Below are 26,625 nucleotides of genomic sequence, written 5' to 3'. Positions count from 1 at the left end.
CAGGGGCAACAGTCGGGATGATTGACTGATTTGGCCTTGTAACATTAACCAAAACGGCCTTGCTGTTTTGGTACTGCGGACGGCTGAAAGCAAGGGGAAACTACAGCCGTAATTTTTCCCGAGGGCATGCAGCTTTACTGTATGATTAAATGATGATGACGTCCTCTTGGGTAAAATATTCCGGAGGTAAAATAGTCCCCCATTCGGATCTCCGGGCGGGGACTACTCAAGAGGACGTCGTTATCAGGAGAAAGAAAACTGGCAGTCTACGGATCGGAGCGTGGAATGTCAGATCCCTTAATCGGGCAGGTACGTTAGAAAATTTAAAAAAGAAAATGGATAGGTTAAAGTTAGATATAGTGGGAATTAGTGAATTTCGGTGGCAGGAGGAACGAGACTTTTGGTCAGGTGAATACAGGGTTATAAATACAAAATCAAATAGGGGTAATGCAGGAGTAGGTTTAATAATGAATAGAAAAATAGGAATGCGGGTAAGCTACTACAAACAGCATAGTGAACGCATTATTGTGGCCAAGATAGACACGAAGCCCACGCCTACTACAGTAGTACAAGTTTATATGCCAACTAGCTCTGCCGATTATGAAGAAATAGATGAAATGTATGATAAGAGAACCACTTGCATGAATATCAAGAGCTCAGATGGAAACCCAGTTCTAAGCAAAGAAGGGAAAGCAGAAAGGTGGAAGGAGTATATAGAGGGTTTATACAAGGGCGATGTACTTGAGGACAATATTATGGAAATGGAAGAGGATGTAGATGAAGACGAAATGGGAGATGAGATAATGCGTGAAGAGTTTGATAGAGCACTGAAAGACCCGAGTCGAAACAAGGCCCCAGGTGTAGACAACATACCTTTAGAACTACTGACAGCCTTGGGAGAGCTGGTCATGGTAAAACTCTACCATCTGGTGAGCAACATGTATGAGACAGGCGAAATACCCTCAGACTTCAAGAAGAATATAATAATTCCCATCCCAAAGAAAGCAGGTGTTGACAGATGTGAAAATTACCGAACAATCAGTTTAATAAGTCACAGCTGCAAAATACTAACACGAATTCTTTACAGACGAATGGACGAATGGAAAAACTGGTAGAACCGGACCTCGGGGAAGATCAGTTTGGGTTCCGTAGAAATGTTGGAACACGTGAGGCAATACTAACCTTACGACTTATCTTAGAAGAAAGATTAAGAAAAGGCAAACCAACGTTTCTAGCATTTGTAGACTTAGTGAAAGCTTTTGACAATGTTGATTGGAATACCCCCTTTCAAATTCTGAAAGTGGCAGGGGTAAAATACAGGGAGCGAAAGGCTATTTACAATTTGTACAGAAACCAGATGGCAGTTATAAGAGTTGAGTGGCATGAAAGGGAAGCAGTGGATGGGAAGGGAGTGAGACAGGGTTGTAGCCTCTCCCCGATGTTATTCAATCTGTATGTTGAGCAAGCAGTAAAGGAAACAAAAGAAAAATTCTGAGTAGGTATTAAAATTCATGGAGAAGAAATAAAAACTTTGAGCACAGCACACCCTCTTCCACCTCCCCCCCCCCCCCTCCCTAATGAAGTTTTGTGGTTTGGCTTTTTGCAGTTGAAGAAAGAGCCCTAGTTCTTATGTATCAAGATAATAAATACCAGCTACAGTTGCTTCACAGCAAAAGGAAGGCCAACAAACTTTCCTCCAGGATATGTCACAAAAAATGTTCAATTTAGGGGAGTCTCATAACTGTGCCATCTCAAGGGAATATGCCGACCCCCACATTATGTGTGTTCACATTTCCTTGTACTGAAATGTCTACTTATCCCTGAAGACAACATGATCCAGAAAATCTTCATCATCGTGTACCAACATTTCGTTTGCGAAACTGCCATGAAAATCATATTCTGTAGGTTTTAGAGTTTGTAACAATTACAAATGACAAGGACATAATTGTAGTTGTCTCCTTAAAATACTTCACACAGATGTCACTGAAGTTGCTAATTCACAACTAGCGTACCGAACTGACTTCTTAGTTCTATGCACAAAAGACTCTCTCATTCATTCCACACGTTCTTCACTCACTCTTGGTTGTCTCATACTCTTCCCTTTGCAAAGACAGCCAGTGCCTTCAAACTGATAGTACCATCTACAGATGATATTATCACTTGGATGATTGCAATGGAACTTAATACGGTACACGCATTTCACTGTAACAACAAATTCAGTCCTTGCAAACTGTAAAACACAAAAATCTTTTTGTTCACCAGTTGCCATCTTTGATACTCCCACTTTGTGGTGGAAGACATAGGAAAGAGTGCATGCACATGCACATACACATGAACCCAGATACGCAAACAGAATTGTTTGAGTTGCTGTGTCATTTGATGTATTATTTATAATTATAAGGTGACTGTAATAATAAATGCTACAAATCCTTAAAACCCCAATATTCCTTTTGAAACATCTGGAGTTAATGCTGAAGCTGTTGTTCATAGCATACTCACATTTGCAGATTCTTACCAAAAGTTTTTATGGCTTATACGTTTGGCTGCTAGTTTTTAAAGATAGTATTAGCAAGTTAAGTATCTATCTAAGATATGTAATTCCAGTTTGAATAACAACTCGTGGAAACCAGGCAACTGCTTACAGGGGCAGACGGGCAGATCACACTTTGAGATATCAAATATGATTGCAAGACCACATTTTTGACAGAAAAAATTCAACCTAAGTAAAAAGTTTAATACATCAATGAAACATGAGACTTACTTTTATTTATAGGTTATTGTTTAATGATGAAAGTGGAACTTTTCTACCGATTTTATACTTTTGATGGCAGAATGTATCTATCTGTTCACCACGAAATGTTGACACACACACACACACACACACACTCTCTCTCTCTCTCTCTCTCTCTCTCTCTCTCTCTCTCTCTCTCTCTCTCTCTCTCGATGGCTGCTGCATTTATATGTACTTTCAGAAAATCTTTACAATACCATTGTTAACAACATCATGTGATTATAATTACCGTACTTGTAAATCAGTCACTAACTGTACATCCAAATGTACAGTGTACAGTGCAACTGAAAATTGAGCGATAAATAATTTCAGTCCACTTTATAAGCTACTCAGGTCTTGAATCCTTGTCTCAAAACTTTGATGCGGTGTACAATGTTCTGTTAATGAGCAACAAAACAATGTGTCTTGTGGTAAATGAAACAGTGTAAGACATTTGTGATAAATCATCAGCCAATACAGACTTGATAACTTCACGATCTCATTGAGAGTGGCCAGTCATCAGCAAACCCAAACTTTCTTGATGTGGTTTCAGGCATTTCTTATTTGTGGATAATGAACAGAAGAGGGCTCAGAGCAGATCTTTGTAGCAGCCCATTGTTTAGCTTCATCTGGGAACTCATCTTTTTGCCCAGTAGTAGTTGGAAATGTGGTGGTACAGAAGAATGCTGAAGATTAGATGGGATTAGATTATATTAGATAACTAATGAGGAAGTATTGAATAGGATTGGGGAGAAGAGAAGTTTGTGGCACAACTTGACCAGAAGAAGGGATCGGTTGGTAGGACATGTTCTGAGGCATCAAGGGATCACCAATTTGGTATTGGAGGGCAGCGTGGAGGCTAAGAATCGTAGAGGGAGACCAAGAGATGAGTACACTAAGCAGATTCAGAAGGATGTAGGTTGCAGTAGGTACTCGGAGATGAAGGAGCTTGCACAGGATAGATTAGCATGGAGAGCTGCATCAAACCAGTCTCAGGACTGAAGACCGCAACAACAACATAGTTGGAAATGTTGGTTACTGAGCATTTAATTGATGAGATTACCAATTTGTAGGCTTGCGATGGCTTGTAGGTGTTTCAGTATAACACCTCACCTCCAGATAGTATCATATGCAGCCATCATGTCAATGAATGTGACTACTGCCTCCTTGATTTTGGAAACCAGCTTCTATGAAGGTTGTCAGGGAGAGGACTTCATCTGCACAACAGCAATTCATTTGATTCCTGCCTGTTCAACCAATATATTTTCAAAGTTCTTACAAAATAGTCTATTGTACACCATTCTTTACTGTATATAAAATAGAAAGAAACTTCAACATGGGAAAAATATATTAAAAACAAAGATTCCAAGACTTACCAAGCGGGAAAGCGCCGGTAGACAGGCACAGTAAATAAAACACACAAACACACACACAGAATTTCTAGCTTTTGCAACCGACGGTTGCTTCTTCAGGAAAGAGGGAAGGAGAGGGCAAGACGAAAGGATGTGGGTTTTAAGGGAGAGGGTAAGGAGTCATTCCAATCCCAGGAGCGGAAAGACTTACCTTAGGGGGAAAAAAGGACAGGTGTACACTCCCAGACACACACACATATCCATCCGCACATACACAGACACAAGCAGACATTTGTAAAGGCAAAGCGTTTGGGCAGAGATGTCAGTCAAGGTGGAAGTACGGAGGCAAAGAAGTTGTTGAAAGACAGGTGAGGTATGAGTGGCGGCAACTTGAAATTAGCGGAGGTTGAGGCCTGGTGGATATCGAGAAGAGAGGATATACTGAAGGGCAAGTTCCCATCTCCGGAGTTCGGATAGGTTTGTGTTGGTGGGAAGTATCCAGATAACCCGGACGGTGTAACACTGTTCTAAGATGTGCTGGCCGTGCACCAAGGCATGTTTAGCCACAGGGTGATCCTCATTACCAACAAACACTGTCTGCCTGTGTCCATTCATGCGAATGGACAGTTTGTTGCTGGTCATTCCCACACTTGTCCTTTTTTCCCCCCTAAGGTAAGTCTTTCCGCTCCCGGGATTGGAATGACTCCTTACCCTCTCCCTTAAAACCCACATCCTTTCGTCTTTCCCTCTCCTTCCCTCTTTCCTGAAGAAGCAACCGTCGGTTGCAAAAGCTAGAAATTCTGTGTGTGTGTTTGTGTGTTTTATTTATTGTGCCTGTCTACCAGCACTTTCCTGCTTGGTAACTCTTGGAATCTTTGTTTTTAATATATTCTTTACAGTATCTTATACAGCACACTAAGTAAGTCTATGTGTCACTGACTTTCTGCTTTGTCATTTGGTTTACTGGTTTCAGCATGGCTGTGGCTTTTGCGTATTCCATTTCGCACAGTATGTTGCCCATTTGCATAATATTTGTGAATAATTCAGCCAGTCAGGTTTTCACACATTTGCCACAATACCAAAGGAATTCTGTGTGAATGCCGTTGAAGCCTAGAGCTCTCCCTGATTTGATTTATTTTGTGGAAATCATTTCTTTGTCGATATTGAATGGTAGAGAATATTCTGTTTCAGATTTGCAATCTGTTTGAGTGCCTTTAACCCTTTCGTGGCTACAAGGGCCAAGCGTCATGGCTGCCTGGCCAGCTGACGGGCAGAGACACAGTGTGTGCCTGGCTGGTGGGCGGAGGACTCGCCCTGTGGTCGATGTAGGCTATGGCCACTGCAGGCTTCCCGCACATTCTGCTGCGTACAGAACCACTATTCAGCAATGTTCTTCCTATAAATAGTATACCCTGTATGGTCACAGTTGTTATAGTTTCTGATAGCCTGGAAAGAGAGCTGTGAAACTAACCAACACTTTCAGTTATATGTTTATTACAGGCTGAAAAACAGTTGGTTAGAAAATTGATGGGAACTTGTTTTGATAGTAAATTCTGTAACTTGAGACTTGGAGCTCGAGTATTTGTCTAAAATTTCATTAAAATCAAACAAATGTGTTTCAAGATATATAATTTTAAAGTGAGTAGTGCGTAGCGAAAACACACAAATCTCAGCTAATTCTTTATACTGCCTTAAATAAAAAATTATTACAGAAATTTAAAAACCAAATTGTGTCATGTATCTGGACTAAGAGTTAAACAAAGAATTTATCTGGATAACTCATGTTGCAATAGGCCCATGGCTTTGTTTGTGATTACAGCCTAAAGTCATTCTCCACAGTAAGAAATCAGATAGTAAATGTCTACCTTCTTCATACTTGCTGTTTTCTTTTTCAGCTCATCATGTTCAGTACAGTTTTCTTTAGTGGCTTCCCATCCTCATTTTTGATGCAGGCTTTGGACTGCCACTGGCTGAGTTAAAAGCCATTTTTTTACTTTTATTTACTTTCTTATTTTTATTTTTATTTTTTACTTTCCTTTACCTGAAACTTTGTCTCTGTGGCGACTTCAGTGCTAATGTCAATGCACAATTGATCGTGGATTCGTATCCTTTCCCATGCCAGGAGGAACTGTTGGCAAAAATATCGGGTGGCCAGCAATTTTCTAAAATTGATTTGTGTGAATTGTACCTGTGGACGAAGAGTCTCAGCAAGTTCCTGTTTTGAATACTCCTTTTGGTCTCTATCAATATTTGTGTCTCCCTTCTGGTGTGGCTAGCACACCTCTATTTTCCAATAATTTTTAGAGCAATTTATTATGCCTGTCTCAGATTGCGCTAATTATCTGGATGATATTGTTGTTACAGGCTCCTCCACAGCCAATCACTTAAAAAATTTGCATGCTTTGTTTTCTGTCTTACATTCTACAAGTTTATGGTGTAACCTTGTGAAATCTCAGTTTTCTCAATCTTCTATTGTTTCTTTGGAGTTCGAGGACTCGCAAGATAAGGTTTGCCCTCTGCCAGACCACATCTCCACTGATACATCTATGCCTCACTTCTCATCCATGAAGGAGCTTCAGGCCCTCCTAGGAAAGATAGCCTACTACCATAAATTCTGCTGGGGCCAGCCACATTGGCTCACCCATTGCATCCCTTGATGTGCATGAATGTACTTTTTTGTTGGAGCCTGTATTGTGAACGTGCTTTTCAAATGTTGAAATCATTGAAATCCAAATTACTCCCAGCCCCTTGTTTAACAATGTTCTCTGCGGACCAGCACATAAGTTTTGGCGACTGATGTCTCACAATATGCCCTTGGCGCAGTCCTAGCACACTCTTGCTGTGGTGTATGCTTTCTGGAAATTTCATGTTCCTTTGCATGGCTCCAAGTTTCACCTTATTACTGACCACAAACCCTTGGTTTCCTTGTTTAACCCTGACACTTCCTCGCCTGACAAGGCATAACAGTGCCTACTATGCTGGTCCCTGTTCTTGTCTCACTACAGGTACAAAATCCATTTTCAACCTATGTCTTAACATATAAATGCAGATGCCTTGTCTCGCCTTTCTGTGGATGCTGATCCAACTTTGTTGTGAAGAACTGCTTCGTTCACATTGTAATATTGAAACGCAGGCCACAGTAAGGGTTTCCCAATTACGAGCTCGTGCATAGCAGCTGCTGTCGCTGCTGACCCATACTCTGCTGGTGGTTTGGTTTGTTCATCAGGGCTGGCCAGATGAACAGCTCAGTTAGGCTTCAAACCCCCTGTGCAATTATTTTTCCTTGCAGTAGTATCATCTCTCCATTTCTGATGATGTTTTGCTGTTGTCGACTGAACACTTGTCTCTCAGAGCAGTCATTCCTGCTGCGTTATGGTGTGATGTTCTATGCCTTCTCCACCAGGACCATTCGGGGCTTTAATGCACTAAAGTGTAAGCTAGTAGACACATTTTCTGGTCAAGGATTGAAGGCAAAACTGCCCATGTTGTCACAGCTTGCGAACAATGTGCCTGATGACAGGACTCTCTGTCCCCCTGCCCTGCTTCATGCCAGCCATGGGACTGAACTCTTGTAGATGGGTCCCTTCTCAAATTCCTATTGGCTCTCAGTTGTCGATGCATTTGCTGGTTTCTTTACATTCTCCAGTGTGCATTGATATGGAGGTCATAATTTTTACACATTTGAGGAATTTTTCTATTGAGGGGTTGCGTTGCACTGTGGTTTCCAAAAATGGGCCCCAGTTCTTTTCTCACACCTTTCAGTTGTTTTGTTCTTGTCATGTTATGGCTCCACCATTCTGCCCTCTATCAAATAGCAAAGCAGAACGAGTACCATGTACATTCAAGTCCCAAAAGAAAAAGTTTGTTGTGGATTCTTCACCAGATGAAGCCCTTCCCCATTTTCTGAACAACTACCACATCATATCTACGGCGGAGTCAAGCCCGGCAGAGCTGTGTCACGGCTGGCAGCTGTGCAAATTCCTCCACTTTCTGTGGTCTGTGCCTCACCAGCCATGGTGGCACCCTCCTCCCATCAGCTGCCTTCTCTACTTGCAGCACAGAAGGGTTTCAGCTTCTCGGCGCTGGACACTGGTCCATCTCTGGCTTTGGGTCCATTGCCACAGCCTGCTGTTCTGATCCGGTAGTCTCCACTGACACCTTTGCCATCGCCACCTCATCCTTGCCACTGGCGAGTCCGGCCCCTTCTTCTCTGCCCTGGGACTTGCCTGCTGCTGATAATGTAGAAATAGCAATGGTAGTTGTCGGGCGCTGTGGAGGCCCACAGCCCTGTGGCATGCCTGCCTCTCTGTGCTTTGCAGCCCTATGTTCCGGTGCCCACTAAGCACATTCTCCCAGCCCTGCCTTCAGCACCAGATGCCACTGCTCTGGATCCATCAGATGTGCCTCGTATCAGGCTGCTGGCATCTCCTCCATCTCATGGGTGCACTCTTCACGCGAGGGAGAGGCGTGTTGTATCCTACTACTAGTGCGTGTGAGTGCACTAGGTGTAGTGTCACTGCACATGGTACTTAAATCGACCACCAATTGTATCAGTGCTAGCCGGCCACTATAGGCGACATGTAGGAAGCGTGCACTTGGGACAGTGTCTGGTGCGCTGTCTATCGGTGACTTGGGCTTATGTACATGCAGACCAGTGCTGTCTCACTGTCACCATGTTCTTTTAGTGTGTACTGCTCGCATAAGCTGTTCAGTGTATTGCTTACGTCGTACGTTCTGTGTGATTCTTTTGTCTTGTTATATGTGGAGTCAAGAGATTCTAATTTCCGCTGTTGTTCAGAGGTTTATAAATAAAAGCATATTTGCGTTACTTGTATGGGTTTTGTGTATTACTTGGTTACTACAAAAATATGGAAGAGATGGGAACTCTGCTACACTGGTGACTTAATGTATTATTCATCTGTACAGTTATATTTAAAGTAGAAATTGCAATACAAATTGATGAGGAACAGTGTGTTTGAAGAAAAATCAATGTAAAAAAAAAAGCTCTTGTACTTAAATTTGGTATGACAGAGCACAATTATGTTTGGTACCTTATAGAAAACTGTGGCTGCAAGATCTATCATATCAATTTAGTTTTTATGAAATGTTTATTTCAGCTGACATGAGAAATTATGTTCTTGAATAGACAGCTCATTATCCTGGTATGGGTATGAATGATTTTCATTATAATTGTAAATCAAACCCTCATGCCTGAGATTATTGCCAAAATGTTTGAAACTGCTACACACTTGACATTGTGTTTCCTGATGTTGGCTGACTGCGGTAGTCAAACACCATATAAGGGACTAGAACTTAAATCATTGCATCACTCTGCCTACTGAGCCATTCTAGCATGATTTATGGGTCAACTCCCAGTGTCAGTCCTGCAGTACAGTCTGGAGTCTGGGACTCCAGGATAAAATACATAAAAATTAAGCAGAAATAGTTCTTAAATACAATAATTTGTCTTTACACAAAAACATTCATAACAATCTCTAGGACACAGATTCGCAACCCAACATTGTCTCTTTCACATCACTATTTTATTTAATGTTTTTTGATTTTTCTATCTCTCAGGGATCATCTCACAATGAAAGAGGGTTTATCATGATGTTGGGATGAAAGTAAATAGCTCAGAATATTCGTACACACAGAATATATGAGTATCCTTATGTAAGGACAGGGCATGTGTTTGGCCATGACCTTAATGAAGCAACCGTCCTGGCATTTGCTGGAAATGATTTAGGAAAACCTGAATCAGGATGGCTGGTTAGAATGAACTCCATACTCCTGAATGCAAGGTCATTGTCTTAAGAAATGCACCACTTCATTCAGTTGGTCCCTTGTCTCTCTTTGCATTATTTAGCTTAGGCTCCTTTTCCTGGACAAACAGTGCTATTCATGGGGCATTTAAATATTCTTCTAGATTCTGTAAGAGGCAACTGGAAGTGTTATGACAACTGAGGAAAGAAGTTTATTTAACAAAGACCAGTTTTCAAATGTAGTGATGAAGACTGAATATGAATCACTTACTAATTATGTTGCTTTATCTTAGACTCATCTTTTTTGAAAAGTGAGCGTACAGTGGAATGACAATAAATGGGCTTTGTGGTGAGATGTGTTATAGGTTGAGAAGAGATTAATGAACAGTGGATGAAGTAATAGTGAAAATGATACTGAGAATGCAGCACATTTCTGGAGCCTCTGTGGTTCTAATGAAGTGGATCTTACAGAACAGGAAACTGGATGCCAAAAGCATATGCTCGAAGGAAACATGAAGGAGAAATCTAAAATTATGAAAGACTATTGGCATTTGGTAATAATGGTGATGAAGATAGGTCGATAGAAGAGAAAAGACTTGTCTTGGTACTAATAAATCACATTGTAAAATTCCTAAGATCTTACATTATCTTACATTATGAGCAAGTAGCACATACAAATAATGATCCCAGTTTAGGTGGTTGGAAGGTAGCATTTAACTTGTATGCAGACACTATCGTTATCACCATCACTCATTAGTAGCATGAAGTACTTTCCATCCTGTGACACCACAAAATGTTCATTTCATCTATAATATAGTCTTTCTAAACCTAGCCTGCATCTTTGATATTGGAGCATTTTATATGGCAACCTATTATGTGACTTCCTAACAACTAGATGGTTCATTTTAGATTGGTACATCTGTACAACATTCAGTCATTATTGAGATCATGTCACTATTGTTGTACATAATGAAAACTCGTGCCACTTTCTGTGGAGTACGGTAGTATAAACTGGCCTCACAGGATATATCTGCTTGTGTGTGTGTGTGTGTGTGTGTGTGTGTGTGTGTGTGTGTGTGTGTGTGTGTGTGTGTGTGTGTGTGTGTACCCGTCCTTTTTTCCCCCTAAGGTAAGTCTTTCCGCTCCCGGGATTGGAATGACTCCATACCCTCTCCCTCAAAACACACATCCTTTCGTCTTTCCCTCTCCCTCCCTCTTTCCTGATGAAGCCACCGTTGGTTGGGAAAGCTTGAATTTTGGGTGTATGTTTGTGTTTGTTTGTGTGTCTATCGATCTGCCAGCACTTTCGTTTGGTAAGTCTCATCATCTTTGTATTAAAAACAAAGATTCCAAGACTTACCAAGCGGGAAAGCGCCGGTACATAGGCACAATAAATAAAACAAACACAAAATTTCTAGCTTTTGCAACCGACGGTTGCTCCTTCAGGAAAGAGGGAAGGAAAGGGGAAGACGAAAGGATGTGGGTTTTAAGGGAGAGGGTAAGGAGTCATTCCAATCCCGGGAGCGGAAAGACTTACCTTAGGGGGGAAAAAGAACAGGTGTAAACTCGCACACACACACACATATCCATCCGCACATACACAGACACAAGCAGACATTTGTAAAGGCAAAGAGTTCGGGCAGAGATATCAGTCGAGGTGGAAGTACAGAGGCAAAGAAGTTGTTGAGAGACAGGTGAGGTATGAGTGGTGGCAACTTGAAATTAGCGGAGGTTGAGGCCTGGTGGATATCGAGAAGAGAGGATATACTGAAGGGCAAGTTCCCATCTCTGGAGTTCGGATAGGTTTGTGTTGGTGGGAAGTATCCAGATAACCCGGATGGTGTAAAACTGTGCCAAGATGTGCTGGCCGTGCACCAAGGCATGTTTAGCCACAGGGTGATCCTCATTACCAACAAACATTGTCTGCCTGTGTCCATTCATGTGAATGGACAGTTTGTTGCTGGTCATTCCCACATAGAAAGCGTCACAGTGTAGGGAGGTCAGTTGGTAAATCATGTGGGTGTTTTCACACGTGGCTCTGCCTTTGATCGTGTACACCTTCCGGGTTACAGGACTGGAGTAGGTGGTGATGGGAGGGTGCATAGGACAGGTTTTACACCGGGGGCGGTTACAAGGGTAGGAGCCAGAGGGTAGGGAAGGTGGTTTGGGGATTTCATAGGGATGAACCAAGAGGTTACGAAGCTTAGGTGGACGGCAGAAAGACACTCTTGGTGGAGTGGGGAGGATTTCATGAAGGATGGATCTCATTTCGGGACAGGATTTTAGGAAGTCGTATACCTGCTGGAGAGCCACTTTCAGAGTCTGATCCGGTCCCGGGAAGTATCCTGTCACAAGTGGGGCACTTTTGGCGTTCTTCTGTGAGATGTTCTGGGTTTGAGGGGATGAGGAAGTGGCTCTGGTTATTTACTTCTGTACCAGGTCGGGAGGGTAGTTGCGGGATGCGAAAGCTGTTTTCAGGTTGTTGGTGTAATGGTTCAAGTATTCAGGACTGGAGCAGATCCGTTTGCCACGAAGGCCTAGGCTGTAGGGAAGGGACTGTTTGATATGGAATGGGTGGCAGCTGTCATAATGGAGGTACTGTTGCTTGTTGGTGGGTTTGATGTGGACGGATGTGTGAAGCTGGCCATTGGACAGATGGAGGTCAACGTCAAGGAAAGTGGCATGGGATTTGGAGTAGGACCAGGTGAATCTGATGGAACCAAAGGAGTTGAGGTTGGAGAGGAAATTCAGGAGTTGTTTTTCACTGTGAGTCCAGATCATGAAGATGTCATCAATAAATCTGTACCAAACTTTGGGTTGGCAGGCTTGGGTAACCAAGAAGGCTTCCTCTAAGCGACCCATAAATTGGTTGGCATACGAGGGGGCCATCCTGGTACCCATGGCTGTTCCCTTTAATTGTTGGTATGTGTGGCCGTCAAAAGTGAAGAAGTTGTGGGTCAGGATGAAGCTGGCTAAGGTGATGAGGAAAGAGGTTTTAGTTAGGGTGGCAGGTGATCGGCGTGAAAGGAAGTGCTCCATTGCAGCGAGGCCCTGGACATGCTGGATATTTGTGTATAGGGAAGTGGCATCAATGGTTACAAGGATGGTTTCCGGGGGTAGCAGACTGGGTAAGGAATCCAGGAGTTCGAGAAAGTGGTTGGTGTCTTTGATGAAGGATGGGAGACTGCATGTAATGGGTTGAAGGTGTTGATCTACGTAGGCAGAGATACATTCTGTGGGGGCTTGGTAACCAGCTATAATGGGGCGGCCGGGATGTTTGGGTTTGTGAATTTTAGGAAGTAGGTAGAAGGTAGGAGGGTGAGGTGTCGGTGGGGTCAGGAGTTTGATGGAGTCAGGTGAAAGGTTTTGTAGGGGGCCTAAGGTTCTGAGGATTCCTTGAAGCTCCGCCTGGACATCAGGAATGGGATTACCTTGGCAAACTTTGTATGTAGAGTTGTCTGAAAGCTGACGCAGTCCCTCAGCCACATACTCCCGACGATCAAGTACCACAGCCGTGGAACCCTTGTCTGCCGGAAGAATGATGATGCATCGGTCAGCTTTCAGATCACGGATAGCCTGGGCTTCTGCTGTGGTGATGTTGGGAGTAGGATTAAGGTTTTTCAAAAATATTGAGAGGCAAGGCTGGAAGTGAGAAATTCCTGGAAAGTTTGGAGAGGGTGATTTTGAGGAAGAGGAGGTGGGTCCCACTGTGATGGAGGACGGAACTGTTCCAGGCAGGGTTCAATTTGGATAGTGTCTTGGGGAGTTGGATCATTAGGAGTGGGATCAGGATTATTTTTCTTCATGAAATCTGCTCCAGTCCTGAACCCCTGAACCATTACACCAACAATCTGAAAACAGCTTTCGCATCCCGCAACTACCCTCCTGACCTGGTACAGAAGCAAATAACCAGAGCCACTTCCTCATCCCCTCAAACCCAGAACCTCTCACAGAAGAACCCCAAAAGTGCCCCACTTGTGACAGGATACTTCCCACGACTGGATCAGACTCTAAATGTGGCTCTCCAGCAGGGATATGACTTCCTAAAATCCTGCCCCAAAATGAGATCCATCCTTCATGAAATCCTCCCCACTCCACCAAGAGTGTCTTTCGGCCGTACACCTAACCTTCGTAACCTCTTGGTTCATCCCTATGAAATTCCCAAACCACCTTCCCTACCCTCTGGCTCCTACCCTTGTAACCGCCCTGGTGTAAAACCTGTCCCCACCTAACCTTCGTAACCTCTTGATTCATCCCTATAAAATCCCCAAACCACCTTCCCTACCCTCTGGCTCCTACCCTTGTAACCGCCCCCGGTGTAAAACCTGTCCTATGCACCCTCCCATCACCACCTACTCCAGTCCTTTAACCCGGAAGGTGAACACGATCAAAGGCAGAGCCATGTGTGAAAACACCCACATGATTTACCAACTGACCTCCCTACAATGTGACGCTTTCTATGTGGGAATGACCAGCAACAAACTGTCCATTCACATGAATGGACACAGGCAGACAATGTTTGTTGGTAATGAGGATCACCCTGTGGCTAAACATGCCTTGGTGCACGGCCAGCACATCTTGGCACAGTGTTACACCGTCTGGGTTATCTGGATACTTCCCACCAACACAAACCTATCCGAACTCCGGAGATGGGAACTTGCCCTTCAGTCCTTCAGTAGATCCTCTCTTCTCAATATCCGCCAGGCCTCAACCTCCGCTAATTTCAAGTTGCCGCCACTCATACCTCACCTGTCTTTCAACAACTTCTTTGCCTCTGTACTTCCACCTCGACTGACATCTCTACCCGAACTCTTTGCCTTTACAAATGTCTGCTTGTGTCTGTGTATGTGCGGATGGATATGTGTGTGTCTGCGAGTTTACACCTGTCCTTTTTTCCCCCTAAGGTAAGTTTCCACCCCCGGGATTGGAATGACTCCTTACACCTCTCTTAAAACCCACATCCTTTTGTCTTCCCCACCCCTTCCCTCTTTCTTGAAGAAGCAACCGTCGTTTGCAAAAGCAGAAATTTTGTGTTTGTTTTATTTATTGTGCCTGTCTACCATCACTTTCTCGCTTGGTAAGTCTTGGAATCTTTGTTTTTAATATATTTTTTCCATGTGGAAGTTTCAACTTGCTCTTGTTCTGTTTTCGGACACATATCATGAGTGAGTGTCTGATTAGAGTCCATTGGTGTACAAATTAGTTTACACTCTTTCATATTAAATTTCTTCCACATAGTATGTCTGATCCATCCACAAAAACCTTTCTTTGTGGTTCCTAGTAATTCAAATGCCTAAACAGGTTGTAACTTCACCAAGATTTTTCAGCTTAAATTTTTCTCTGAGTTCGTTTTTAAAAGCATCTCTGTCTTGTGAATTGTTACTAAAAATGAGCATATTGGCCTCATTAACAGCAACTGTTAAAAGGTCTGAATCTTAAGTTTTATAATAGACACAAGGATCAGCTATTGACCTCTTGAAGTTTAGATTCAATAGTCTACCATCTAATTTCAAGTTCTAGCAGTGACCACCTTGTTTAAATCCGTATACTGTCTTTTTCAGTCTTTTTACACCATTATCTTCCGCTGTCTTTGTAACGGGATCTACTTCTGGAACTTTCACATCAATCTCCTCATGTAAGACACCTTGCAAGAAAGCTGTGACAACATCTAAGCGATCAATGTCAAGATCACATTTAGCAGCCATAGCAAATAAATACCTTAACGGATTATATCTTATGACTGGTCCATATGTTTTATCATAGTCCAGGCCTTGCTTCTGAGCACAACCTTTTATAACTAGCTGAGCTTTATAGCATACAATGAGACATTTCATATCTTTCTTTCTTTTAAATACCCATTTTGCTTTTAATGGCTTTTTATCTGAAGGTAAATCAGCAGACTCCCACGTGTGGTTCTCTTTGTGAGATTGTAACTCATCTTGTATTGCCTTCAGCCAGTTTTCAGTATTGTCTGACATCATCGCTTCTTCTAATGCCGAAGGATCGAAGACAGTTGACTGCTTAGACTGATAAGTTACAAAGTCGTGCAGTTTCTTTGGCTTTGGAATTCTCTATGACCTTCGTTTTTGCTGCAGTTGCTCATTATCATTAATTGTATTGTCTGGACTTGTGTCGTCATTGCTGGTAGTATTCATTGAACTACTACTTGGTTTACACTCTCAGGTTCAGGTTCAGTTTCTTCTAATTCAGTTGTAGTTACTTCATCTTGCTTCTTCTCTGTCAGCGGGAGAAACAGGCTTCTTCTCTGTCAGCGGGAGAAACAGCTGACTTGGTTCCTTTGACTCAGCTCCCTCTGTACACTGTTTCGAAGTATCTTCATCAAAAATCACATCTCTCATTTTTATGATTCTCTGACAGTTAGGTTCAAAAAGTCTGTATGCTTTTGAATCTTCGCAGTATCCTAGCAAAATACACTGAACACTTTTTTTGTCCCATTTTTGTCTGTTGGCTCTTGGAATGTGAGCATGTGTCTTACTTCCAAATATTCTAAGATGCTTGAGATTCGGCTTCTTGTTTGCCCAAGCTTCCTCTGGGGTCTTGTTCTTCAGGAAATTAGTTTTGGACCTGTTAATTAAATAAACAGCAGTGGAGACTGCTTCTGTCCAGAATTTATTTGGCAAATTTGCTTCAAAGAGTAGGCATTTTGCTTTTTCTACTATTGTACGGTTGTAATGCTCAGCCACTCCATTCTGTTCTGGTGTATACCGCGCTGTAGTCTGATGTTGGATTCCTTCCTTTTTGAATAATGTTATCAGATTATCATTAACATATTCTGTGCCATTATTGGTATGTAGAGTGCAGATCCTTTTTCCAGTTTGCCTTTCTACTAGATTTTTGAAGTCTCATATCAGTTGTGCTACTTGTTGTTTATTTCTGAGAAAATATACAGATACTTTCCTGGAATAATCATCATTTAGAGTAAGAAACTATTTGGCTCCAATTGATCTAGTTTGCATCGGCCCACACAAATCTGAGTGTACTAGCTCGAGAATTTCTGTGGCTCATGAGCTAGATTGTGGAAAACGAAGTCTTGTTTTTTTTCCCCTCTAAGCAAATTGCACAGGGAGTATTTATTGTTCCCCTATATGGAATTACACTATCCTGACCATTACAAAGTGCATCCATAGCTTCAGAATGCAGATGACCTAGTCTTTTATGCCACAAGTCTGCACTCTTTTCCTGCAATACAGATTTTGCTTCAAAATTTCAATCAAATGGTTGGTCTAATCAGTACATTCCATTTGCTAATGAGGCACTAGCAACCATATTTTTTGCATGCATCATAAATACGACAACCTTGTTTGTCAAATAAAATCAAATGACCTTTTTCTACTATTTTACTAGATTTGTGCTTAGCTGAGGCACATACAGAATATTCTCTACTTATATTCTAGCTTTCTTGTTACCAGTGAGAACATCTACAAATGAAGAGCCTATACCTTTTATGGGTAAGTTTTCATTATTTGCTATTAAAACTTGTGAACCTGTCAATGCTTCAACTCTACTTTCATTACAGTGATATTTAGACATGTCCACTGATGCGCCTGACTCTACATACAATTCTGTCCGTGTATTTTTACCTGCAGCTGCTGTTGTGAGAAACGTCTGGTAGCTGGCTGTCTTGGCCGAAGTTTTTTCATCATTTTTCTTCTTGGTGCGACAGTTTAAAGCCAGATGCCCATACTTGTTGCAGTTTTAGCACCTGGGACTTTTTTTGAATATTACATTGCTCTTTTTCTTGTTGTCTCACAGAGCAGATCACTAATTAATTGTTTATTACAAGCTTCATCATTTATTTCTTGCAGTACTTTATTTTTTATGGAGTCTCCTGTGATCGGCACATTTGAATTTTCTGTGCTCATAACCATAGGCTTATATTCGTCTATTAATCCTGAAAGCAGAATACACCCAATCCATTCTTCTTTAACTTCAAAATTCAAGCCATTTAATTTTTGTGATGTCGAAATTATCTTTGACAGATATTCTTCTACTGACGAACAGTTCTCCAGTCTAGTTGACAGTAGCATTTTTAATAACCCTATCCTTCTGACGAGACCAGAATCTTTTGCTGTAGATGTATCTTGCAAGTTAACATATATCGACAGATGGAAGGAGAGTGTAATTTTGGCTCTTGCTGTACAAACTTTAGTTACATCCTGTACTTCACTACTGATGCAACCCCACAGTTGTTTGTGTTCTAAATATGTTCACATAACAAACTGACAGGTACTGTGGTTTTCTCTTCCCATCAGTTTTTTAATCGTAGGTAATAAATTGGTATTTACTGACACCATGATTTTAGTGATTACATTGTTCCAAATTACCTTGCACCGCTGCTACTTTTCCTGAGCCATTGATCTTGTAATTTTTTTAGAATATTATTATATACTACATGAGATTAAAAATTGTACCAACTTAGTAATAAACACAGGAAAAACAGTTACAGTGCATATACACACAGTGCAAAATACATGTCCACTAGCATCAGACATAGAGTTGTTTACTAGAACCCTCGAAAATGTAAACTCTACAAAATTTCTTGGGATATGGATCCAAGAAGATATAAGGTGGGTCCAACATGCAAAATACATTACAAATAAATTAAATAGCATTTGCTATACTATCAAAATTCTTTCTGATTGCACATTGAAAGAGACACTAAAAGATGTATACTTCGCCCATGCAGAATTCTTACTGTGATATGGCATAATCTTTTGGGGAAACGCATCTCCTAGCAAAAGTTGTTTTATCCGCCAAAAGAGAATTGTAAGAGCAATAGAAAATGCTGCATCAAGAAGCTCATGCAAGCCCTTATTCAAGAAACTACATAAGCCTTCCACTACCATGTCTATACATTTTACTAGTAATAGTATTTGTAAGGAAAATCTTAGAAAATAGCAACAATCTTGTGTCAACCAACCAGAGTATCCACCTATACAGCACAAAGAGAAAGCAGGACATACATGTTCAACATGCACACACAACACTAAAACAGAATGGACCACTGCAAACAGGAAACAGACTATACAATAAGCTACCTACAAACATTAAAACAATAAAAGACACTTCAAAATTTAAAACTGCTGTCCACAGATATTTATTGCAAAAATGTTATTATAGTATAGATGAATATCTTGAAACATCAAAATTTATTGCCAAGGTTAAATATAATGTATGGAAGCTGAACCGTCAGTTGTGTTAATATTAAGCCTAAATCAATATAAATATTCTTGTGTGATTTAAAAGCATGTACTGTAAATCACAATGACGTGTCCAATATCATATTGTATTCCCTGTACAACAAATGATCCAAAGGACCAATAAAAATGTAATGTAATGTAATTTATAATTCTGGGCCCATAACCTGTCAGCAGAGTAATTTACGGGTGGTTTCTGATTGGAACAATTTATTAATACATTAAGCAAGCTACATGAATTACACACATAAAGCTCAATACATGGAATAAAATAAATTATAGCACCCATAGATGCCCATAGCAACACAAAAGATATTCACATACCAGGGAGGCATAGATTCTAAATCTCACAGCTCTCAACGGACCAACCTTCTTGAACGACACCTTCAAGGATGCCTCGATCGCCTCCACTCATGAAGCATCGAAACCTGGTTCAGATTTTCTCCCAGTAAGACTGTCTGCGTAAATTTTTGCTCTTGTACAGAGCTTCCTCTGCCTTCCCTACATCTAGGCCCTGTTGACCTTCCGTTCGCCGATGTCGCCCAATTCTTGGGACTTACGTTTGACAGAAAACTGTGCTGGTCTTTCCATGTTTCATATCTTTTGGCTTGCTGTATAGGATCCCTCAACAAGGCTGCAGACTCTCTTCCTAGGCCCGCTTTTCCTATGGTTCCCATTGCTGATCTACATAGCGTTTTATGTCATCATGTTACTCTTTTATGGCACACACACTGGTCTACATTTCCCAATAATAAATTATGGGACACAAAACCTCTTCCCTTTACTTGGACATCTTCCCGGCCTCGACATAAAGAGGAAGTAATTTTAACTAGACTCCGGATAGGGCTTTGCCTTTTTAGCCATCGACATCTTTTAAGTTGTGATCTTCCCCTGTTTTGTCCTCACTGCTCTCAGCTGTGGACAGCTACACACCTTTTACTTCAGTGCCCCTATTTTAATCTGCTTTGCACCCATTTACAGGTGCCACCTGATATATCTTCCCATGCAGCAGATGACCCGTGCTCAGCAGATCGTGTCTTTGAGTTTATCAGTGTCAGTGAGATGACATCGTTCATTTGAAGCACTTTTGTTGGGGAATACAATCCCCCTTCAATAGTAGTTTTGTAAGGTTTCCTTCAATTTTTAGTTTCCTTCCTCCTCGAGTTTATCTCCCATTGCTGCTGATTTCGCAATCAGTTTTTTATCCTTCCCTAAGCCACATAATAAGTGCTTATGACCCTGAAACGATAAAAAAATAATAAAAAATAATAATAATAATAAAAAAAGCGGTGAAGGTTACACTTTGGGGAAGCAATTCATAGTTCAACATATAATTGCTGTTCCACCAGATGCATAAAATTATCTTTTTTGGATGCACACAGGTCTTTGCACAGGCCGTTGCTGCTTCATTTATGCTCAATAAATCCTTTCTTTTCCTTATTTTAGCATAAATACACCACTTCTTCTCACCAGTAACGATACAGGATAGAAATGGTTGGTGTTGTTCAAGAGCCAATTCATGATGAGCAGGCAGAGATGCATTTGTGGCCACCTGCTGATTTTTGCGATTTTGGCTTACGAGCATGCGTTACCCATACACCTGATTTTGAAAACATCCCTATTACATGCAGATCTGACACGGTGGTGGAATTATCATAGATCATCACATTTGCCAGTTCTTGAGTACATGGATGTGTATTATCATGGATTAATGCCTTTAAATGATCTTCGTTGGACTCCAAAGGTCTTCCTGAAAGAGGAGGGTCACTAATGGTAAAACAATCCTCCTTAAAATGAGAGAGCTATTTTCTTGCCATGCTCTGTCCAGTGGCATTATCCTCATTCAGTCTGCCTCCGTAGTGCAGCGCTAGCATTACTGCTTTCCACGCAAGGGCACCTGGGTTCGATTCCTGGCAGGGGACTGGATGTTGTGTGTGCTTCATCGCCTTTGACATGCAAGTCGCTGATGTGTTGAAAACTAAAACAGACTTGCAATACAGCGGCTGAACCTCGAAGGGGATATCCCAGCAAGTAAATACCATACGATCATTACATTTCATCCTCATTCACGGCACAAATGTTTGTGTCTGTATCAACTACTGTTGCCCCTCTATTGAACTCCGACAGAATAACATGTTCTAATGGCAGTTGATAAATAAATCCATAGTAACCAAAGTATCAACATGCCCTCCCCCCCCTCCTCCCCCCCCCCCCCTCCCCAGCGGAAAAAAATGCTACAAACTTTTGCCCAAGCTAAGAAAAACACAAATACAAATAAATATTTTATATTTCATAAAATTAAATGAAAATACGTATACAGAACAATATATGTGGAATATACATCTAGTGAATATTTATCTGAGGAAGCCATATTAAACAACCCAAACTGATCATTAGTATCGAAGCAAGCACATACCAATTACGGATACAGCATTATAAAGATATTTCTAGCTTATTTCTGACAAAAACACCTTTGAAATACTACTTCATCATATATGATTGAATTTAGAATTGATGAAGCTATGCATTTTGCTATTAGAAACATTATAGTAGGGGGTGGGGAAGGTTATTTTTGGGGGCAAAATTGCTTTTTCTATACAAATCTGGGTTCACCATTTTGACATATTTTAACCATGGAACTTTTACTTGAAGTTTTTATTTTATATTTTCAATGATATTCATTCGTAAATATTGAACCCATTTTTTCAAGGGGTTGTTTCACCTCCTTAATGGCCTTATGGACTCATATAAAAATATATGTATCTCTTATTATCCTTTACACTACAATATATTCAAACCCGAAGTGTATCCCTTGAATAAGTTTACTTGTGAGTCAGATAAGATGGATATGTGAGAATGTGATATAATCAGTACTGTGTATATGTGTAGGTGAATAACAGTCCAAGTGCAAACATGTTTTTTGTGAAAGTGATAATAATCCTGCAACTGTAGCTCAGTAATAGTGTTGTTGCAGAATGTGCACTTTTTAAAGCACATTTTAATGTAAATTCATCGAAATGTATTCAATTTAGGGCTAATTGCTAATCATTTGGGAAGGACAGAGTAGCTCCTCTCTCATATATCTAGCCTTCAACAAAGCCAGTGAATTGAACAGCAGTCTCTAAAGTAGAGACACAACAGTAGAATTCCTCCACTTACGTGAAATAGTACCTCAGCATTATTTATTTAAGATACTCTGGGCATGCCATGAAATTGCATATTTGTCTTTATAGCTTAATAGATGTGAATGAAGGTCTAGTGGATGAGGTTTCAGAGAGGAAAAGATATTCTACCACTGGGAAACCTATGATAACGGTATAATAGCTTGTCCAACATAATTAAATTATTATGCATGCACATTTGTTTGTTGTGAGATTATGTATCATTTTAATAGCTATTTATTATAAGTGAAATTGTGAAAGTGATAATAACCATGCAGCTGCAGCTCAATAATAGTTTTGTTGCAGAATGTGCCTAAATCTAAAGCACATTTTAACATAAATCATTGAAATATATTAAATTTAGGACTAATTGCTAATCATTTGGGGAGGACAGAGTAGCTCCTCCCTCATATATCTAGCCTTCAACAAAGCCAGTGAATTGAACAGCAGTGTCTAGAATAGAGACATGACAGTAGAATTCCTCCACTTACCTGAAATAGTACCTCAGAATTATTTATTTAAGATACTATGGGCATGCCATGAAATTGCATATTTGTCTTTATATCTTAATAGATGTGAATGAAGGTCTAGTGGATGAGGTTTCAGAGAGGAAAAGATATTCTACCACTGTGTAACCTATGATAACGGTATAATAGCTTGTTCAAAATAATTAAATTATTATGCATGCACATTTGTTTGTTGTAAGATTATGTATCATTTTAATAGCTATTTATTATAAATAAGGCAGGTCATAAAGTTGTTGGCACCTTGGGAGAAGAAATGCCTGGCCACCATGATGTATTGTGTATATGTTATTAAACTGATATGAAATGTGTTGTACATGTGAATATACCTGTTTTACCATCTAAATTGTTTGAAACATAAAAATAAAATACTTGGATATCGCTCGCTGTGGAAAATGAAATAAATATCACTCATGTACAAAAATGGGCAGTATTATGGAAGCAAATTAAAACTTTTTTTTTTCTTGCTGGAATCTTATGTTAAAGTTGTGTGGATGTTGAGAATTGTTTTGTTATTTAACCTGATCTGGAGACTATGAGCATTGATAGTTTTACTAATCTAGTGATCCACATTTTGTATTGTTTTTTTCTGCCTGAGCTTGTTTTTTACATTGATCAAAATGTTGAAATGTTGGTTTTTCTCTCTGTGTTTAGGCTAAACATCTATGTAGTGAATGAGTGCCCCCCCCCCCCTCCCCTCTTCCCCATGCCACACTGAAAACATTGCATCCAGCTTTGATTGATTTTCATGGTCATCATGTGCGCAGTGAAGTGTATATAGTTACCGAGAATCAATTATGTAAAATAGATGTCTGAAATGTATGCATGTTTTTAATTCTAATTTCTATGTTTACGTGATGTTTTCAGGCATAACACAAGATTTAAATGACTTTCCTTCAGTTTTGGCTTCACGCAGATTGCCTTTCTCGGATACTGTGCGTGAATTTCCAGCTTCTCACTCTGTTTGTGAAGGTGATATAGATTCATTTTCATATTTGTCACCAAACTTCAGTAATCAGAGCCATCAAGAAGCCCCATATCAAAGTAAGCACTGGACATTTTACTGTTTGGACTTTGACCTTTTTTGTCCTATACACAACAAAATATTCAGGGGACCTTGTAGCCCTCAGTTTAAAATAATTGCATTTTTAAAGTACTAAATGCTAGTATTGTAGTTCTTAAAGAGTTTTGAGTATTTATTACAAGTATTAATTTCATTTCAAGTATGAAAGTTTTATAAAGACTACACATGTTTTCATTGCAGATGATGGGTGAGTATGAGACCACTATTTTTAATCATCATAAAATGGAGTTTCATAATGGAATAATGCAGCAGTGATAGAAGCTGGTTTAAACATATACAGTAAATGTGAATATATACACAAATTAAAGGTGGCACAAATGTTAGGTTTTTGGCATCAGTGTATTTCATACAGTAAAATAGCGGGAAGAGTTTTAGGAACAAGTCTGTTGTAGCAGTTAAGTAGTAAAAGGTACCCAACATCCCTGATCAGTGAAAACCCATCAGGGGGAACAGTACTCAAAACTAAAATTCTGATATCATATGAAAACCCAAAAAGGTAGTAGAAAGAGAGTGGTAAAGAAGTCAGTAGTAATGAAAGGACAGATTGAAACTAGAAGCAAAGATCAGGTAAATATGGGAGAAATGAAGAAACCTGTGAAGCAGATAACAATCAAAGGAAATTTAAAAAAAGTAAGAATAGCTGTGAAATATATAAGAAAGATTAAATGGGAATTTAGTAAATAAAGAAATGTGCAGTTGAAAGATGCTGCAGTACTGAGTTACGATAAAAATTGAGTGGAAGTAGGCAAGAAGAGTTTTTAAGTTGAAAGCGGGTGAGATGAAGGAAACTATACAATACTGTAAACCAAGTTTACTTCGAGGAAGAATTCAAATTACTCTCAGTATTTTTTATGTCATTTAAGGTGCAAGTATGTATGTACTTCAAATTTAACTAAATAGGAAACAAGAAGCCACGCTGACAGCTCCATCAATTTGCATTACAAATAGTGAAGATGTAGCTCCTTTGGTGTATTAGCTTTGAGATAAGTGACAGTTCTGAAACAAACTTAGGGTATCTGCAATGTTATATTTGGCTTGGATTCAGGGTAACGGAACCCTATGAGAGTAAACAAACTCACCTTGTGAGTCGATGTATGGGAAGCAGAAACTCCGAACCCACAGAAAGACATCACATGGTTGCTGCACACTGCTAACCCCAAAGCACTTGGCACAACACAAGTCTCTATATGCTACTTAAAGTCTGCAGTGACTAAACTCCGAGTAAGCACTGGCCCATCTGGCCTACTGCTGCCCGTAGATAAACACCTCCTTCTGCGGGTCTACCCATGCCACGAGCTGTGTGCATCCTCCAACTATGCCACTGCACTATCCTCACCAACAGCCTGTCTGCCTCCAATGTGATGTCCACAGGTGGGATTTCAAAATTGCTCCCCCCCCCCCCCCCCCAAAAAAAAAGGCCACATAGGGCTGAAAATGAACAAACTAGGGTTGCAATCTCTGGCGCAGAACTGGAGAGGCCTCAGGAGAACCTGAAATTGAATCAACCACTAAAGAAGGCAATGTACCTGGTGATAGATCCACGGGAATGGCAGAAAGGCACAGAGGTTGCAACAATGGGTGTCGACCGGCAACAGTACAGGTGATACCACCTCCATTGGTGCAGGGTGGGTGGATCAAAATCCATTGAGCTCCCCATTGACAGGGTAAGTATGGGCCTCACTGGGGGCTGCTGCTGCTCCAGATGACAGGAGGACAGTGGAGCACAGGAAGGGGATGGCAGTGGGTAAACATGCTGTTGCAGTTGGGAGCCATTACCTGTAACAACATCATGACCCAACCTGCTGCCCAGGGCAGACCAGCAATAGCTGATTTGCATTACAAGTCAGCTGCTTCCTACCAACATTCATCACAAGCAACGGCTGACTCTTGTACTCACCATGAGACCCTGATGCTGGCAGAAAGACTGGCTCTCAGATGTAGCCCGGGGAGATGGCACTCCACAGTGCAGTGGTAAGTGACTCGTGCAACAAATCCAGGGCACCCTGCAGCTGGTGCCCTTGCAAACATTCTGCCGGGTGGCACCTGTTTCCTGGAATTTCTCCAACAATGCATTGTCACCTGGACATCTTCATTTAGATCTTAAATGTATGCATGAAGTGCTCCAACTCTGAGTTAGAAGCCAGGCGACACAGAGCGGTAGTCAGATGTTGCATATCACTGCAAACACAAAAGTCCTCAAACTCCCATAATACATAGTGCCAGCTGTTGTCAGATACCAATATCCTGCGGAATCCCTCAGTGGCAAAAATAACTGACGATGCCTGAACCATGGCAGTCAACAACACGGAGGAAAACTTGACAAAGTACGGGAAAATGGGATGATACCTTGACTACGAACAACCACATGTGCCCAAAAAGGGGCTGGAAAAATCAAAGTGCACCCTGTCCCAAGGGTCATCTTGGACTGGCCAAGGAGAGAATTGGCACAGCGATGCAGCCTGATTATGTTCACAAGCCATGCAAGAATGCACCAGATGTTTGATATTGCACGATGCATGCAGCATCTGGATTATGCAAGGATGAAATGCTGTGGGAACTATTTCATGACAGCATTGTTCCTCTGTGGCAAGCATAAGAGATCTCTCTGTACAATGTTAAGCCGATTACATAGAAGGAAAAACATACGCCACACCTGCTCCGCACCTTGAAGAGATGTGCTGGAAGGTCAGCAGCTATAGCGATCATGACTTCACATGCATCAATGGAAAGTCCAACCAGGTTTGCTGCAAGACG

At 40.9% G+C, this 26,625-nt stretch overlaps 2 protein-coding genes and 1 long non-coding RNA gene across 21 annotated transcripts in view; 2 read left to right on the top strand and 1 right to left on the bottom strand.

The window, feature by feature from the left end:
* The window catches only part of LOC126355227 (longitudinals lacking protein, isoforms A/B/D/L), a 718,131-nt gene that overhangs the window by 67,082 nt on the left and 624,424 nt on the right, over nucleotides 1-26,625 (top strand). The window contains exon 5 of one of the 19 annotated variants that reach the window (XM_050005491.1): nucleotides 23,655-23,831. The exons of the other annotated variants lie outside the window; for them this stretch is intronic. Within the exon in view, the coding sequence (XP_049861448.1) occupies nucleotides 23,655-23,831 (177 nt within the window). The remainder of the gene's footprint in view (nucleotides 1-23,654; nucleotides 23,832-26,625) is intronic. 19 annotated transcript variants of the gene reach the window in all.
* The window catches only part of LOC126355229 (uncharacterized), a 283,576-nt gene that overhangs the window by 34,899 nt on the left and 222,052 nt on the right, over nucleotides 1-26,625 (top strand). The gene's annotated exons all lie outside the window — the stretch shown is intronic.
* Nucleotides 1-26,625, bottom strand: part of LOC126355234 (uncharacterized) — a 92,371-nt gene that overhangs the window by 22,544 nt on the left and 43,202 nt on the right. The gene's annotated exons all lie outside the window — the stretch shown is intronic.

The sequence above is a fragment of the Schistocerca gregaria genome, chromosome 3 (assembly GCF_023897955.1).
Source record: "Schistocerca gregaria isolate iqSchGreg1 chromosome 3, iqSchGreg1.2, whole genome shotgun sequence".
NCBI classification, from domain to species: domain Eukaryota; kingdom Metazoa; phylum Arthropoda; class Insecta; order Orthoptera; family Acrididae; genus Schistocerca; species Schistocerca gregaria.
This window is presented reverse-complemented; position numbering and strand designations above follow the sequence as displayed.